General features: G+C 39.7%; 1 protein-coding gene across 2 annotated transcripts in view; it reads right to left on the reverse strand.

Moving 5' to 3' along the window:
• Nucleotides 1-794: 794 nt before the first annotated feature.
• The window catches only part of MRTFB (myocardin related transcription factor B), a 157,769-nt gene continuing 140,119 nt past the window's right edge, over nt 795-18,444 (reverse strand). For both annotated transcript variants that reach the window (XM_090276991.1, XM_090276992.1), the window contains exons 12-15: nt 17,817-17,975; nt 17,429-17,566; nt 9,641-9,701; nt 795-5,481 (exon numbers count right to left, since the gene is read on the reverse strand). In XM_090276991.1, the coding sequence (XP_090133117.1) occupies nt 4,946-5,481; nt 9,641-9,701; nt 17,429-17,566; nt 17,817-17,975 (894 nt within the window). In that variant the 3' untranslated portion in view covers nt 795-4,945. The remainder of the gene's footprint in view (nt 5,482-9,640; nt 9,702-17,428; nt 17,567-17,816; nt 17,976-18,444) is intronic.

Raw genomic sequence — 18,444 nt, forward strand, 5'->3', positions numbered from 1 at the left:
GGGTGCAAACAGCAAATACAAAGGCATCACGGTTTTTCTTTTAAAAAACAACATAAAGGCAATACATGAATGGACCCCCGATTGCCATAATTTTTTTGTTTCTTAAACGAGTGCTTTTAATAAGCAGGGCTCTGTAGATTGGTATCTTTCTCCTTTTTTTCATAAAGTGAGATGCTAAGACATAATGTGACAATGAAAATAAGAAGAGAAACACCTATCACGTTGCATTTCTATTGCAAGCAAGAAAAGAATAAAACTAATTTGTATGTAGAAAGGAGAAAACTGTGTTACTACTAAATATGTATTATTCCTAAACCAACAAAACAAATCTATACTGTTTTACAACAAAACAAATCTATACTGTTTTACATGGAAACAATACAGAAATATCTACACCTTTGTGAAAATTATAACCTTAAATGGATAACACCTTTTTGGGACTGATTTTTGAGATCTCATTAGTCTCAAATTTTAAATAAAAAGTGCCTCTTTTTGGCAAATACTTGGCAATGCCTTTGGTTCCTTTAAAGCGAGTTTGCATTACTACTGGTTACTCGAGGTTAAGTACTTTTGGTAGATACTAAACCCTTTCCTAAATGCTTCTTCCTCCTACCAAATCAGCAAGTTTTCTTACAGCATAACGGAGAGGTAATTGTTATGAGTCTCAGTGATTCTATGAACTTGGTTAAAGCTTTGTCTTAGTAGTTGGCACAAAGCTCTGTTAAACATGACAGCTGTGTCGATATCACCAATGACATTTGATCTGATTCCAGACAGCACCTTGTAGATCTGAGATTGCCATCCTTTTGTCACAAAATTGCGATTTTTTTTTTTCCCAATAATGATTCACAGAGCAATGTGTTTGTGTGGAGGGTTAGAGCATTTTTGTAAACATGTGCAGCTTTTTGAATTACAGGCCTCAAATCAGATTTCTGGTAGAAACCTTTTGCAGTGATGCATTTCCTCAAATTTTAGAAGAAGGGGTGAACAGGGAAAAACACATATTGCCATGTAGACAGAGTCACTTCACATAGAAATGTAGCCTGGAAAGATCATTGAGCAAGGTATCGAAAGTCTGAAAAAGATTACATCTGAATTGTTTTCCAGTTTTTACTGAAGCCACTTAAAAGATGAGCTGAAATGCAGTGAGGATGCTCTCCAAATACACGTCTGCGCTTGTAAGCTGTGTTCCTTGATAAGCCTGACCTTCCAGTTAATGGTTTTTGATAACTTGGGCTCATTTTGTGGCCTCCAGGGCTGTGGGCAATCTGTGTAGTATTCTGTTCCATTGCCCGTTGCCAGGATTCACGTTTGCAGTAAAGGATGGCAAAAATGGAGGATTGTTTGTGTGTGTGGTTAAATGGACCTGTGTGCTCTGTTGGTAGACACCCAATAACTCTTCTCCCTAAAGTTCTCTGGGAGTCCCCAAGTGACTGACAGCAGCCTGGGGGAGGCCTGCCCTGGCAGCCCATGGGGACAGCGGGTGGGGTGCTGCACCACTTCCCTGCGGCCAAGTGTGTTTGCAGACAAGAGAGGGACTGTCCCATTTCTTGTGGGGGCAGCTATTTTGTCATCTGTTGTGGCTGGGTTCAGCCTGGTAGTTCTGAAAGGACTCTGAAGAAAGCTGTGTGGCCTGGAATGATCTGGGTGCAGGGTAGAGGAAGCCTGAGTCAGCTTTGGTGACAAAAAGAGTAACGTTCCCGATGCAGCTCTCAGTGTCCGCTGACTGCACAGCTGAGTGGCGTTATCCTGTTACCATGACTTTGCCCACAACAGGCCCGCCAGACCGCCTTCGCCCCTGTGCTTAAACTGCCTGACAAGAGTGTCAGTTACATGGGCCACAGAACTGTGCAGTTTTTAAAAAGGAAATTTAAATAAGGTCTCTTTAGTATTATAAAAATATTCATATATAACAAACACAAATAGTATCTAAACTAGAAATTCCACAAATTCAGGATACATCTATGTACAAATATGTGGCAAATACTATACAGTAGGCTGCACATTTCAGGGAAAACACTAGAACGTGAACCACGAACACTGTCCCTAAGGTTTTGTAGTACATGCTTTGCTGAAATGTACAAGATGACCACATACCTTTAGATTTCCAAAGACTATGCAAAGCTTTGGTGTAACTTTCTGTGCGTCCCACTCCCAATGACATGACCTGATACCCACATATACTTGAAAGGTAAACTTGATACTACTGTGTTTCTGGAATATTTAGGGAACTAAGACTGCATGTGAGATAATACGTTTATAGGAATTGTTTCCTTGGCAGTAGGATATTCTGCAAGATGATAGACAGCAGTACCACCTCTAAACTACACACATGCAGACTGAAAATCCAACCAGCTGTCCTGACCTGGGCTTCAATGGCTGTGAAACTCACCTCAAACAATAAAAAGTCCTCTTTAGTAAACACACACCCTTCCCGCTGCATTTACCTTTAAGTACACTGAGTTAGGTCGGAGGAGCCTTGATGATAGACTGCTGTCTTTGGTCACGACACATGCTGCACATGGGCTCTGCCCTCACTCTAGCCTGGAACATGTGGCTGGGACCCTGGAGGGCAGCACAGACACCCAGCCTGCTGCTTGGGCCCGCCCCGGCCTGCAGGGCCCAGCGGAATGGCGTGAGTTGGCAGCTGGTAGAATTCATAACTAGAGACTCCTTGCCTTCTCTTAAAGAAGGTGCTGGTACATAAAGGTTTGAACACATAAGTAAAGTGGGCACATCAGCAACATAGTCACAAGAGAACAGGCCGATGAGATGGCATTCTTTGCACCACAGTGTGTGTTTGGAGAGCAGCTTCCTGTGGCATGTTTCAAACCCTATTTTCAAGAAGCGATAAGGGGACTTGAGGGCTAGGATATGATCTATGTACACAACTCGGAAAGATGGAAATAGAAAGTTATTCACTGAGAGTCAATAGCACTAGCTTTTCAGTTGCCTCCTATAGTCCCACCGTTATTTGGTGCTAATTTAATAAGTCATTTCAATCTGAATAATGATGATGCTTAGAGTCCAAGTGTGGGCCAGCTCAGCTCCAGACAAAAACCCAATGCTAAGACCTGCCCTAAGAAACTACCTAAGTCACAAGCCCTGCCCCAAGAGATGGGCCCTTCTGAGAGGAGAAGAATGACTCGAAGATGCACATCATGCCTATGACGGTAAAACTCTCTTGCTGGGCTGGGTCACATGGCAGCGTCTGGATGTCACGCACTGGATCACCAATTTCTGAACAGTTCAGCTACTCACCACAGACCACACTGAGCACCACCGCCTCTGCCTGGGACCATTCAGAGCGCTTTCAGGGTGGGAAGTGCCAGTTAACAGAGGGCTCCAGTGTTCTGGGCGACTGAATTCTGGAAAAACGGACTTTTCTTACATGTAGTGAAATTTACAAACTGAAATAAAAATTTGAAATAAGATCAGCTCTTAGGCAAAACACAAACCCAGAAATGATTCACAAATTCTTTTCAAATAATGGGTCAAGTTGCTTCTACATGTCACTGTGGTAACAGTCACCATCCAGTGACCCAGAGAGAGCAACCTGACTCTCGGGTTTACACAAGTGAGGTGGAGAGCATGATAATATTTAATAAAAATCTCCACACTTTTTGGTAGATTTCAGTTTTTTGTTTTTGTTTAGTTATATACATTTCATCATTTACTTAAACAACTATTTTGAAACCATTTGAAAATCCTGTGATAGTTGGCATTTCAGAAAATTCTTAAGAAACTACTCAACAAATGTGATAACTTTTTATCTATATAAAAACTAATAAAACCTCCAGTTTTTCACTCTTCGGCTTGATAATGTAGTGAGAGCTCGGGTATGACATCCAGTTCCAAGCCTGTAAAACGATGACCAGGAAAGTGACAGAGACGAGCGCAGCCAGAGCTGGAGTCTGGAGGCCGACCCGGCGACAGTCTAACCTGTCACCATTGTGGAAGTTTCCTGGAACAATGGACTCTCCCTTGCCTTTGCTTTGCAACTCACCAGCTCAGAGAGAGATTTTACACTTAAAGCTTTTTCTTGGTTCTTTGAGATGGGTCTGGTTACCTGAAAGTTCTTAAAATACAGAAATCTATGTGGCTCAAGTACTCTAGAAATATTAGTTATTAAAAGAAGCAGGGCCACTGGATACCAAATTTCTTACCTCAGTGTAGGCTGTACAAATCCCAACATAGAGTGTACATATAAATGTCTAACTTATACATTAAATCAATCTAATCAACCCAGAGGGTTGCTAACAGAATTTTTAGTGTTATCAATAGACTTGAACTTTTTACAGGGGATTGTTTATGACCGTATGTTTACATTGTCTGGTTACGGTGAAAGAACTTCCACTTCAATTTAAATTTGGAAATCTAAAGTAAGATTCCAAAAATCATAAAATAAACTAAAACACAAAAAAATTACATTGGTTTCTGAATGGAACCAAAAGCCTTTAGCTGGAGTGGTTGTGAACTGGCTGCTGCTGCCCGCCGCCTTTGATCCCTCTGCATCCTGGGTGGGGCTCAGGCCATTTCTAGAAACACACGCGCAGTGATCTCTCCCCCTCACACTGACGTTCTTTTCTGAGTGAGCCGTATGCTTTTTATTTAGGGCCTGAAAATGACCAGAGGTTTAAATGTAGTTGATTACCAGAGAATCGTCATGGTGTTATCCTGCACACATTACTCTTTATGTTTTCATCTACAGGTACTTTCAGATGAGTCCTTTGTGACTAGTGGTTTTTCAGAAGGCCCTGTGCTATGTGAAACTGCAGACACTCACTGCTGGGTGCAATGAAATGTTATTAAACTTGGTTTCCAGGCTGTGACCAGCTGTCCATTCGCAATGATGCAACTATGGACCTGCATCTAAAAACTGACCTTTCAGACTCATCCTCATCTTCTTAAACCTCCTGAACTCTGAGATGAGATGTCTGTGACGTTAGTCCCATGGCAACGGCAGGTCTTGTGGATCTAGAAAGTCAGTGGAGAACATACTTGGGGCAGTGGCGCTGAGAGGAGTGAGTCCTGACGACGTGGTAGGCATAGTAATGTCTAACCACTCCATGTTGTCCAGGTTTGAGTCAGAGAGGTCAAGGGACAGACAGGGAGTGCTTGCAGCAAACTGGGCCTCGGCCGTCTCCATGGGCGAGTGAGAGTGGTCCAGCACGCTTGAGTGGCTCAGCAGGTCATTCTGGAGATCCTCGATCAGAGAGAAGGGCTCCCTGTCTTCACTGCTGCTTTGTAGTGGAGTAATTTCATTGGCTGAAGGTAAAGTCCCATCCAAGAAAGCTTCTAGTTGGTTCTCTAAGCTGGCAGACAAACTGCTCATGGGTTCTAAGGCTATGGGTGGTGCCATCTGGACTTGGGGTGGCGGCCGGGACACCACCGTGTTGACTGGCATTGTGGTGATGCTGGCCGTCACTGGTCTCATTCTGGAAATAGGAGAAGGCTCTTCCTTTATGGGGAGGGAAATCTCTGAGCAAAATAACAAGTAATTAGTGAGTAAAGATACACTACTATTTAAAACTTTTATTAATTACTAAGATAGTTATTTTGCTATTTTGCGATGGCTTAATTCATAGCCCATCTTAGGGGAAGGAATGCTATTGGTCCTTGATAACCTTTACGATGATGGATCATTTTAAATAAATATCTACATTTATAATATTCTGATATATGAATTCTTTTTAGTAATAATAAGCATTAAAAGCAATTATATCCCACCAGGAAGGAGTTGATGGTCTTAGATTATTTAATCAGTGGGTCCTATTCTCAGTTATTTTGGGTTACGGTATGGCTTATGTCTTTTCTGTACCACGAATCTGCTATCACAGCAGCACACCACACTGGAAGTGAATGTGGAAATATACATCCTCAATATCATAAAAGATCTAATTACATTTTTTCTTTATCAATATAGTTGAACTGTGTGCCCAGTTTAGCTACTTACATTCTATCTAAAGTTTTGAAAAGATACAACGCCATCTTATATCTTTTCTGAACTAAAACTAACATGTCTTGTTTTTTGAGTTTATATAAAATTTGAGGATTTGGTAAATGTCTTAAGAAGTATTAATCATCTATTTATTATTCCTTGTCAGACCAAGTAGCAAAGTAATGGACCATCTGCTACAGATACCAGAGTTCGCTTAGCTACATATATTTTTAAAAGTATCTTTTTCACTCTTATGAATATCTGATTTGGTTTCATTTTTATGAAGCTATATTAAAAAATTGACTCAAGAGACTTCCGGCCAAGATGGAGGCGTAAATACAGGCACTGAGTCTCCTCACAACTAAGAAGAAATTTACAACCACTTCAAAACTAAAAAACCCCAGAAAATCCAAAAAACCCAAACTACAGGGCAGTTCAGCAAGAAATAAAGAAGAAATAGTCAACCAGAAAGGTAGGAAGGGCGGAGCTGGGACACAGAGAAAGAGGAGCAGAGTGGCGGCTGTGGGGGTGGTGCTTGGCAGCAGCACGGCTACAGGTGGCACAGGTGGGCGCGGCTAGTAGCAGTCGCAATGAAAAACAAGTCATACCATTTAAACCCAAGAAGTGATCCCAGCCCCAGATAAGACTGCGTAGCTTGCAGTTCCAGAGGTGGGGAAAACAGAGCCGCATTGCTTCTGATTCTGAAAGCCAGTGGGGGCTGGGGCAGAGGAAGAAGCTGCCAGTCTCAAAAAGGAGGCAGCCTACTTAGTACAGGAATGGGGAGAAGTGCCTGGAAAAGCGGCAGCAACCAGCACTTTTCCCTCTCAGACCCCTCCCCCAAATACAGCGCCACAATGCGGTGAAATGGTCGCCGGCACTAACGAATACCTAAGGCTCTGCCTTCTATAATGTAAGAGGTGCGACAGCCCTACCCAAATCACAGAGGCAAACACAGAAAGATGAGACAGAAGTACAGCCGGAAGGGGGTTCAGATCAAGGTCCCAGTGACACAACTAAGCAACGAGCAAATATTGCACCTAATGGATGAGGATGTGACGAGCTTAACAGATGCATAGTTTAAGGCGTTGGTGATTAAGATGCTCACAGACTTGACAGCAAAGATTAAATAGGACAGGGAAAGAATGAAGGCTGTCCTGGGTGAAATGAAGGAAAATCCATATGAAACAAGTGGTGAAAGAAAGGAAACCAGAGTTCAAATCAACGAATTGGAACATAAGGAAGAAACAGTCAACCAGTACAGAAGGAGGAAACAAGAATTGAAAAAAACGAGGAAAGGCTTAGGAACCTCTGGGACAACTTTAAATGTGCCAACATCCGAACCATAGGGATGCCAGAAGGAGAAGAGGAAGAGCAAGAAATTGAAAGCTTATGTGAGAAAATAATGAAGGAAAGCTCCACAAATTTGGGGAAGGAAATAGACATATAGGTTCAGGAAGCACAGAGTTCCAAACAAGCTACACCCAAAGAGGACCACAGCAAGACACATCATTATCAAAATGCCAAAGGTTAAGGATAAAGAGATAATCTTAAAAGCAGCAAGAGAGAAGAGGAGAATCACCCACAAAGGGGTCCCTATAAGACTGTCAGTTGATTTCTCAAAAGAAACTTTGCAGGCAAGAAGGGACTGGCAAGAAGTATCAATGTGATGAAGAGCAAGGACCTACAACCAAGATTACTCTACCCAGCAAAGCTATCATTTAGAATGAAAGGGCAGATAAAGTGCTTCCCAGACAAGGTAAAGTTGAAGGAGTTCATCATCCCCAAGCCATTTTTTACATGAAATGTTAAAGGGACTTATTTAAGAAAAAGAAGATCAAAACTATGAACATTAAAATGAAAACAGCATCACAACTATCAACAACAGAAGCTAGGGAATGGAAACAAAGGCAAACTAAGCAGACAAGCAGGTATGGAACAGAATCATAGGTATGGGGAGCATGTGAGAGAGGTCAGCTGAGAGGGAGGGAAATGGTGCAGGAATTAAGAAGCATAGTAGGAGGGTGCGGAATGGACAGGGGGATGTTGAGAAGAACTATATGCATGACCCATGGACATGGACTAAGGGAGGGGACTGCTGGAGGGAGTGGTTTACTGGGTGGAGGGGAGCAAAGGGAAAATAAACTGGGACAACTGTAACAGCATAATCAATAAAACATACAAAAAAATTGACTTAACTTTTACAACTTAATGATTGAGATGGGTAAACAGGTGAGAGAAAACAGTGAAGATCTGATTACCTCTTTGTAAACTGCCAGCTGTGGGTACCATGTGTTTTTAGGACAGTTTGTTACTTTTCATTATCTATAAGTCATCTCTAGACTTGTTGAAAGTGCAATCTAAATAGCTGGTCTTATAGTCAACTATTTAAATCTGTTCTCATTATTGTTGGTATTAGTTTACAACAGCAATTTTCAACTGAAGTGCCACAATAATTTTTAAAACAAACATGCGATATCTAATTACTTGGTCAGTGGCACTGACCTCTTTTCCCTTAGACTGTTAAATAAAAAAAATGACAACAGCCAACACAATAATGGTCATTCAGTGTGAATGAATCAAAATCATATCTACTTTTTGTTAGATTAGCAAAAAGTATAATATGGCTTTTTTGCGTGCCACAGAATTTTACTAATTAGTTTGTGTGCCATGAGATGAAAAAGGTTGAAAATCCCTGGTTTACAATAAGATGGAAAGTATACTAATTAGATACTTTGCCATAAATAAACCATTCCTTTTGGAAAATAACTCGATTGTTTGATAACTTTGTTACATTTTAATTTCCAAGTTTGGACTGTAAAAGCTATTGCTTTTAATCATTAAAAAAAGTATTTTCACCAGATGTCGCAAAAGAGCATTTTTAAAATTTTAAATTCAGGCATGGAATGTCTGTTTCTCTAATTTTCATAGTTTAACTATATCATGATTTTAAAATATTTTGCAAGGCCAGTATAGTTCTTTGCAAAAGATTGGTATTTGCACACATAGATCTTATAGTCAAATATCAAGAATTTTCTGTATTATGCCAAACACTGACAAGATCATTAACAGCAAAATCAAATAGTACTTGGTATGAATGGGGAAATTTTGATAATTATTTAAAAACCTGAATAAAAACTCCTTTCACTGGGAAATTTAAGAATACTCAAAAATACTCAAAAATAGCATTTGGAGTTTTGAAGTACTGGTTTTATACTTATTTTTAAAGACATGTAACCTGAGGCAGAGATGTCCTTGATTTTTTCGGGGGTGGGGTGGGGTGGTTTATATCCCTTATCTCTTTTTAAGATGAGACATTGTAAAATCTAAGATTTTTTCAATTATATGTAGAAAATGTTTTAGAATATTAATAAAGTTACTAGACTCCAAGCTTGGTAACTTGGTTGTTACAAAATTAACTCATGAATTGGAATATTTTAATCCCATTGCAATAACTGATAAAACATATGGAACAAGTTTTGAGGTTTTCAATGTGGAATTTAAATCTGGTTCTACTTTGCTATTTTGAGATGGATTGTCTTTTTCAGCAGGTATGTATCTGTGGATAAATTGAACATTATCTTACTGTTCTAACCTGAAACAATGGCTTTTCTTCCCTTTATAAGTAAGTCATGTTCATGACATAAATCTAACAGATTTTAAAGCAGTAAATTCAGTTAGAATTAGAAGATTGTGACCTACCTCCGCTCTTGATAAGGACGTCAAAGAGGTCGTCCATTTGCTGACTGTGCGTATGGGCGATCTGTGACCAAGAAGAGGATAAATTAGCCTTCCTTCCTGCACACCCAGGAGTGTTATACACCTGGGAGCTCCAACAGACCTTACACAACATCTAGTTCTAATAAGTCATTTGATCATTTTGAAAGCACTGAGGTCCCCTGAGAAGTTAAACCATTTATACCAAGTATTACAGCAAATCAGTTGACAGAGTGAGAATGGGGCTAATACCCAGCTCAGGTGACTTGTACACTGACAGCATTTTGAGAGGCTTCTCATACTTTCTTCTAAAAATGTTTTAATTCACTTGTACATTTTGGAAGAAATATAAAGTACGTATAAAGGTGACCGTGCTATGTTATTCATCTTTATTGCGAGTAAACTGACATACAATAAATTGCCATAATATGAAGTCTACAGTTTGATAGTTTTATGTCGAAACTTACCAGCAAAATCAAGATAATGAATATTCCATTGCTCCTAGTTTCCTCATGCTTCTTTGTGAGAGTTCTTCCTTCATCCTTAGGTAATGCTGATTGGATTTCTTTCATTATACATCAGTTGACATTTTCTCGAGTTTTATGTAAATGGACTCATATAGTCTGTACTCTTTTTCTTGGTGGGAGGTGGTGGTGGCTTCTTTCATTTGACATGATTTGTGGTTTATCCATGTTGTAGTTACACCCTAGGCATAGTTCATTACTTTTTATCACTGAGAAGTGTTTTTATTGTGAGAAACAGAAGTTTGTGTTGTTTCCTGATTTTGACTATTCCAGATAAAATTGCTATGAACATCTGTGTACAAGTCTGTATAGACGTAAGTTTTCTTTTCTCTTGGGTAAAATACCAAAGAGTGGAATAACTGGATCATAGGGTATGTGTGTGTGTAACTTTTTAAGAAATGGCTGTTTTCCAAAGTGATTACACCATTTTACATTTTCTCCAGCAATGTATGAGGTTTTCAGTGGCTCTACATTCTCTTCAACACTTGGTACAGTCAGTCACTTAAATTTTAGACCTCTAATAGGTATGTAGCGCTATTGCATTGTGAAGTTAATGTGCATTTATTTTCCTAGTGACTTGATGTTGAACATTCTTTCCATGTGCTGTATCTTCTTTGGTGATGTGTCTGTTCAGATCCTTTGTCTGTTCCAACAGTTATGCTTACTGTTTTTATGGTGTATCTTTTTCCAACCATTTACTTTCAACATTTAAATTATGTTTCTTGTAAGACCCTTGCTGGGTAGCTCAGCTGGTTAGAGCATCGTTCAGGTACACCAAGGTTGCAGGTTTGCTCCCTGGTCACATACAAGAATCAACCAGTGAATGCATAAGTGAGTGGAAAAATAAATTGATGTTTCTCCCTCTTTTTCCTTACTCTCTCTCTAAAATAAAAAAAAGTTAAAGTATATTTCTTGTGGATGCACACATTAGTTATCTATTGCTCTATTACAAAATTTTCAAAACACTTAGTGGCTTAAAACACTAAATTATTATCTCACAGTTTCTGTAAGTTGAAATTTAGGAATGATTTAGATGGGTAGTTCTGGTTTGGGGTCTTTCATGAGGTTGTAGTCAAGATGTTGGCTGGTTACAGCCATCGCCAGGCTTGGCTCACTATGTGATCGGCAAGTTGGTGCTGATTGTTGATGGGGGTGTCCACATGGCCTCTCTGAGAGCTGCTGACTGTCCACATGGCATGATGCCTGGTTTTCCTCACAGCCAGCAGTCCGAGAGAGAGCAAGATGGGAAGGCTGTGTCTTTTTATCACTTTGTTTCAGAAATCACACACCATCATTTCTGCCAAGTCTGTCCGTTAGAAGCTGGTCACTAAGTTCAACCCAGGGAAGAATATCAAAGAATTTGCAGAACTACCACAGAACATATAGTTGGTTTTGTTTTTTAAAAAAATTCATTCAGATACTCTCTACAATTTAATTATATTGTTTACTAGTGTGTCTTGTGTAGTCATTGATATGGCTAAGTTTATAGTTGCCATTGTGTTGTTTCTGTTTATCCTGTTTTCTGTTCCTTCTTTCCTGTCCTTTTAAAATTTTTTGATTTTTTTTGAATTCTAACTTAATTTTTATTTTTTAAAAAGTTGTTCTTTTTAGGTTACTATATAGCTATACAATATACATCCTTGCCCTGCCAGGTGGCTCAGTTGGTTGGAGCATTTTTCCCTTATACCAAAAGACTGGGTTCGATTCCCAGTCAGAGCACATACCTGGGTTGTGGGTTCAATTCCTAGTCGGGGCATGTATGGGAGACAACTGATGGATATTTCTTTCTCTCTCTCGCCCTAAAATCAATAAACATATCTTTTGGTAGAGGATTAAAAAATATATACACATCCTTAATTTTTCACAGTATAATTTTATTTTAAAAAATTATTTATTTTTAAATCTTTGAAAATTGAATTTATTGGGGTGACAGTGGTTATCTATAATACACCATTTGTATATTGTATTGTGTGTTCAGCACCCCAAGTCAAGTCTCCTCCCATGACCATTTATTGCCCTTTGCCGCCTTCTACTTCCCCTACCTCCCTACCCTCTGGTAATCACCGCACTGTTGTTTGCGTCTATGAGGTTTTTTTCTTACTCCCTTCACCTTTTCCACCCAGCCTGCCAACCCCACTGCCCCTTGACAGCTGTCAGTCTGTTCGATGTATCTGTACTTCTGTTGCTATTTTAATTATTTTTTAAAAGTATTTTTATTGATTATGCTATTACAGTTGTCCCAATTTTTTCCTCTTCGCTCCCATCAACCCAGTACCCCTCTTCCTTTCAGCAGTCTCCCCCATGGGTCATGCATATAGGTTCTTTGGCTTCTCCATTTCGTATACCGTTCTTAACATCTCTCTGTCTATTTTGTTCCTACCAGTTATGCTTCTTAATCCCTGTAACTTTTCTCCCATTCTCCCCCTTTCCCCTCCTCACTGACATTCCTCCATATGATCTCCATATCTATGATTCTGTTCCTGTTCTAGTTGTTTGCCTGGTTTTTGTTTTTTTGATTCAGTTGTTGATAATTGTTTGTCATTTTCCTGTTCATTGTTTTGATGCTCTTTTTCCTAAATAAGTCCCTTTAATATTTCATGTAATAATGGCTTGGTGATGATGAACTCCTTTAGCTGTACCTTGTCTGGGAAGCACTCTATTTGTCCCTCCATTCCATTTTAATTATGATGTGTCTTGGTGTGGTCCTTTTTGGGTCCAACTTGTTTGGGACTCTCTGTGCTTTCTGGATTTGTATGTATATTTCCTCCACCAAATTTTCTTCATTATTTTTTCAGAGAGATTTCTAATTCCTTGCTGTTTCTCTTCTCCTTCTGGCACCCCTATGATGAGAGCCAGCTGTCCACTGGCTGCTTCTGCTATCCTTGTATTTTTTTTTTTTTAATTCTTTTTTCTTCTTGTTCTGATTGGTTTTTTGCTTCCTTGTGTTTCAAACCATTGATTTGATTCTTGACTTCATGCAATGTGTTTCCCTGTAAATTGTTCATTATTTCAATTACTGCATCCTTTGCTTCTGACTGGATATTTTTTTTTATGCTGCTGAGGTCCTTAGTTCCTTAAGCATCTTTATAACCAGTGTTTTGAACTGGTTGCTTATCTCCATTTCATTTAGCTCTATTTCTGTAGTTTTTATCTGTTCTTTCATTTGGGCCATGTTTCTTTCATTCTTTCATATGAGCTATGTTTGTCTTCTCATTTTGGCAGCCTCATTTTGTATCTATGTAATAGGTAGAGCTGCTTTGACTCCCTGTCTTGGTACTGTGGCCTAATGTAGTAGGCGTCCTGTAGGGTCCAGTGGCACTGTCTCCCCTGGCACCCAACCTGGGTATTCAAGGTGCATCTTTTGTGTGGGCTGAGTACACCCTTCTCTTGAGTTGAGCCTTGGTTGCTGTTGTCAGGTCAATGGGAGAGATTTATCCAGGCCAGTCAGCTGCAAGGATTGGATATGGAGAGTGTTTTCATGATCACCAAATGTGAGGCAGGTATGGGGGAGTGGGTGAAGAGGTGAGGAGATTAAGAAGTACGAACAGGTAGTTATAGAACAGCATGGGGATGTAAAGTACAGTATAGGAAATGGAATAGCCAAAGAATTTATATGCATGACCCATGGACATGAACAATGATGGGGGGATTGCCTGAGGGAGAGGGGGATGCTGGGTGGAAGGCAAAGAGGGAAAACTCAGGACAACTGTAATAGCATAACCAATAAAATATAATTTAAAAAATAAAATTTTGGTTGACATACCATATTATATTTCAAGTGTACAACATAGTGATTAGACATTTATATAACTTACAAAGTGATCATCCTGATAAGTCCACTATCCATCTGACACCATACATACTTATTACAATATTATTGACTATATTCCTTATACTGTGCTTTACATTCCTGTGGCTATTTGTATATCTGGCAATTTGTATATCTTAATTCCTTCCCCCTTTTTCACCCATCCCTTCAACCCTCCTCCAATCTGGCAACCATCAATTTGTTTTCTGTATATATGTTTGATTTGTTTATTTTGTTCAGATTTCACATATAAATGAAATCATACAATATTTATCTTATTCTTCTGACTTATTTCACTTAGCTTAATACCCTCTAGGTCTACCCATGCTGTCACAAATGGTTAAGATTTCATTTTTTATTATGGCCAAGTAATATTCCATTGTGTGTATGTACCACATCATCTTTATCCAATTTTCTTCCGATGACTTGGGCTGCTTGGCTGTTATAAATAATGCTGTAGTTAAGACAGGGGTGCATATATCTTTTTGAATTGGTGTTTTGGATTTCTTTGGATAAATACCCAGTAATGGAATTGCTAGGTCATATACTAGTTCTAGTTTTAATTTTTTGAGGAACCTCCATACGGTTTTCCATAGTGGCTGCACCAATTTGCAATCCTACTGACAGTGCATGAAGGTTCCTATTTCTCTACATCCTCACCATTACTTGTTTGTTGATTTATTGATAATGGCCATTCTGACAGTCATGAGGTGATAGCTCATAGTGGTTTTCATTTGCATATCCCTGATGATTAGTGATGTTGAGCATCTTTTCACATGTCTGTTGGCCATCTATAGGTCCTCTTTGGAGAAATGTCTACTTAGGTCCTCTGTCCATTTTTAAATAGGATTTCTTAGTGTTAAGTTGTATGAGTTCCTTACATATTTAGGACATTAGCCCCTTATCCGATGTATCATTGGTGAATATTTTCTCCCATTCAGCAGGCTGTCTTTTCATTTCGTTGGTTTTCTTTGCTGTGCAAAACCTTTTTAGTTTGATGTAGTCCCATTTGTTTATTTTCTCTTTCCCTTGCCCAAGGAGGCATATCCAAAGAAATATTACTGAGTGCTGTTATAAAGTTTACTGCCTATGTTTTCTTCTAGGACTTTTATGGTTTCAGGTTTTTTATTTAAGTCTCTAATCCATTTTGAGTTTATTTTTGTATATGATGTAAGAAAGTGGTCTAATTTCGTTTTTTTGGTATTTTTGTCGTTTTCCCAACACCATTTATTGAAGAGATGTCTTTACTCCATTCCTCCTGTATATCCTGGTGCTTTCTGAGCTGCTGCTCCAGCACAGGAGCTTAAAGTGAGTTAAGTCTGTGAGCAAGTGAGTCAGAGGCGTAATTGCCTTATGACATAACACTTCGTAATGTATCAAAATGCTGTCACACTTCTTATCCCCTTATACCTCCCATACCGGTAGCCAAATGACATGGCCATGACCAACCCCATTATACATATGATGATAAAAATGACTTATCCTTGCTCCCACTCCTTCAAGAAAGCAATAGCTAGAGTGTAACTGAAAATCCAGATATTTCCCCCCTCCAAATCCTGCCTGTTTTCCATATTAACAATGGCCAGTTATCAGCAGCCAATTTTTTCACCTCTTGTGTCGATAATTTTTTTCTTAGAACTAGCTCTAACCATTTCAATTTGAGGATGTTTGCTCTTTGCATATTTCTATAATAATGATCATCACCATAACAATAAGAGCTACCATTTAATTGAAATTGCTAGACCCAGTACAAAATATTTTAAAATACACTATCCAATTTAACTTTCAAACAACCCTGTGTGGTAGATAATATTACACGTCTTAAAGACGAAGAGATAGAAGCTCACAGCGGCCAAGTAACTTGCCTTGAGTTCACAAAGCTGCTGAAAGAGACAGATACCACTGAAACATTGATCATGTGACAGCCTGACAAACTCAGGGACTGAAAGTAACCACATAGGACAGTCTGATCGCAAATGCCTAACCGGGCCAGTCATAGCAGGCTACAGCAAAGGTCAGTGTTTACCTTAAGTGAGCTCTGTCCATTGTTTTTATGCATCCAGGGTAACATATCAGAGTAATTTTATTTTCCTCCTCCTAAAGGCACAACCACAGGCACCAGAGCATAAGACCATGGAACCCCTCACTGTCATCTTGTTCCTCACATACCACCTCTATGTGTTGTAAATGGGAATTATTAACTATCCTGCGCCCACTAGTCTAAGAGAGGTATATGTTCCCCCATGATTTGTCCTGCCTCCTCCATCTACCAACAGTAGATTTCATGTAACCCTGGTCCTTTAATTCTAATGTATAAAAATAAACTGCAAAACTGCCATTTTTGTGATCAATTTGCAAATTATAAAAATGTATAATTAGTATATTGCATATCAATAATGCAAGTCAATGTGAATAAAAAATAAAATAAAAACTGCCACTCTTAATCTGTAGAGATTTTCATGCCCAGCATCATGTGTTCTTTGTGCAGGTAGGTCCTTTCTACTCTCCCTTCCCCTCTCCAGAAATCAACTACTGTATGATCCCACTTATATGTGGCATCTAAAAAAACAAAATCAATGAAGAAAACCCCCAAACAGACTCATAGATGTAGAGAACAAGCTGATGGTTTGCGAAGGTTTGGGGAGATGGAAATAAAAATAGGTTACAACTAACATTTATTTGAAAGATTGAGTTATGAAGTAGTATGACTTCAAATATATTTTTAAAAATTCTGTGGACATAAAAGTGGACTACATACAGCAGAATGTTAATAAAAGGACTCTGACTGGTAGGACTATTGGTGTTTTTTTTCTATTTTATACTTTTCTAGGCTTGCCAAATATTCTGAATGAACACACTTTTTTTTTGTAATTAGGAAACAAGTTATGCAAAGATTTTCAATAGACTACACATGAGCAAAACATAAATTTTAAGTGAAACGTTAGTAATAAGCTCTCCAGGAGCACAGGAGAAAACCGACATCAGATTGTTTCAAAACCTCAGACATGTTAACATGTCTCTAAATCTACAAGAACTTAAGAGACATGGTCAAAGGTGACATATTATTCTTCACTTTCCATAACTATCAACTTGTCAATTCTCCTTAGAGGGTCTTCTATAGGAAAAAATGGAAAAAGAAAAGAGGGACCTGTATAACAATCACATCTATCCTAACATGACCCATACCTTGGCCCCAAAGGAAAAATTAAAAGAGAAACCCTGTATTTCTGAAAAATTGCAGGTTACACAGCTGCTGAAACTTGCTTAGAAGTTGGAGTCTTCATAGTAAAGGATATTTTGATTTTAAATAGCATTTAAAATGCAAGTAAGGCTCCTAGCCATGAACTTTGTATTTGTATTGAGGCAAGTCCATCTCAGAAAAGAGATTCCATTTGAGGATGACATTAAACTGACAAAACAGAAGCCACTGGCCTCACTCACCTCTGGAAGGGAGGACTGGGTGCTGCGTGTCTGCTTGATGGCCTCCTCATAGCGGGGAGGGTCTTTTGTCTTGGGCACTGGGCTCCCAAACAGAGTGTGCTGGACGACAAACTGCTGGGCTGGAGGGGGTGAGCTCGGCTGCGGCAAACAGAGGAGGAGCACACGTCAGCTCTGGGCAGTAAGCGTCCTCCCACGGCAGCCGAACCCTGGGGCTCCAAAGCCTGTCTTCACTGTGATAACAGCTAAGCTGCCCTTTAACAATGTTGCCATGGTATTTGCAGCGACTTGCCCCACAAACACTGATCTCTAGCCATTGCAAGCCCAACGTGTTGGAACGATGTGCACCCCATGAGCGTGTCGCTGCTGCAGTCACCACAGGACTGATTACCTTGCTGGGAGGGCACGGCCCGTTTTGCAGGGAGGGCAGGGGTACACTTCTGGACTGGAGAACACTGCTGGGTGTCTTGTTAATGAAGGGCTGCTGGACCGCTGGGGCGGGTGGTCTCTGATATGTAAGGACTGTATTGGATGCCGAGCTTGTGAAGACCTGTAATGAATAAATATTTTCCCATCAGTTTGTCCTGCTGTTCCTGCTAAAGAAAACCATGTTTTAATTATAATGGGGGTTGGCAAACTTTTTCTGAAAAGGGCCACAGTGTGCACAGTTTAGAGTTTGTGGGCCGTGCTGCCTCTGGGGTGTCTGCTCACTTCTGCCACTTTAGCACAGAAGCAGCCTAGACTACCCATAAATACACATATGGGGCGGGGTTCTAATGTAACTTTATCGACAGAAACAGGTGGGAACAGAAAAAAAAACTGGGACAACTTAATGGAACAACAATTAAAAAAAGATTAAAAGAAAAAGAAGAAAAAAAAGACCAGGTAGGGATGGACTTGGCCCACAGGCATGGTGTGCCACCCCGATTTCTGAGTGTCGGTGGTCCCTTTACTTGGAGGCACATCTTTGATGGCAGGGTGGGCAGTGCTTTGTGGGAAAGCAGTATCTGCTCAGAGTA

This window comes from Furipterus horrens, unplaced genomic scaffold (assembly GCF_987537825.1).
Source record: "Furipterus horrens unplaced genomic scaffold, mFurHor1.1.pri manual_scaffold_5, whole genome shotgun sequence".
Classification (NCBI taxonomy): Eukaryota; Metazoa; Chordata; class Mammalia; order Chiroptera; family Furipteridae; genus Furipterus; species Furipterus horrens.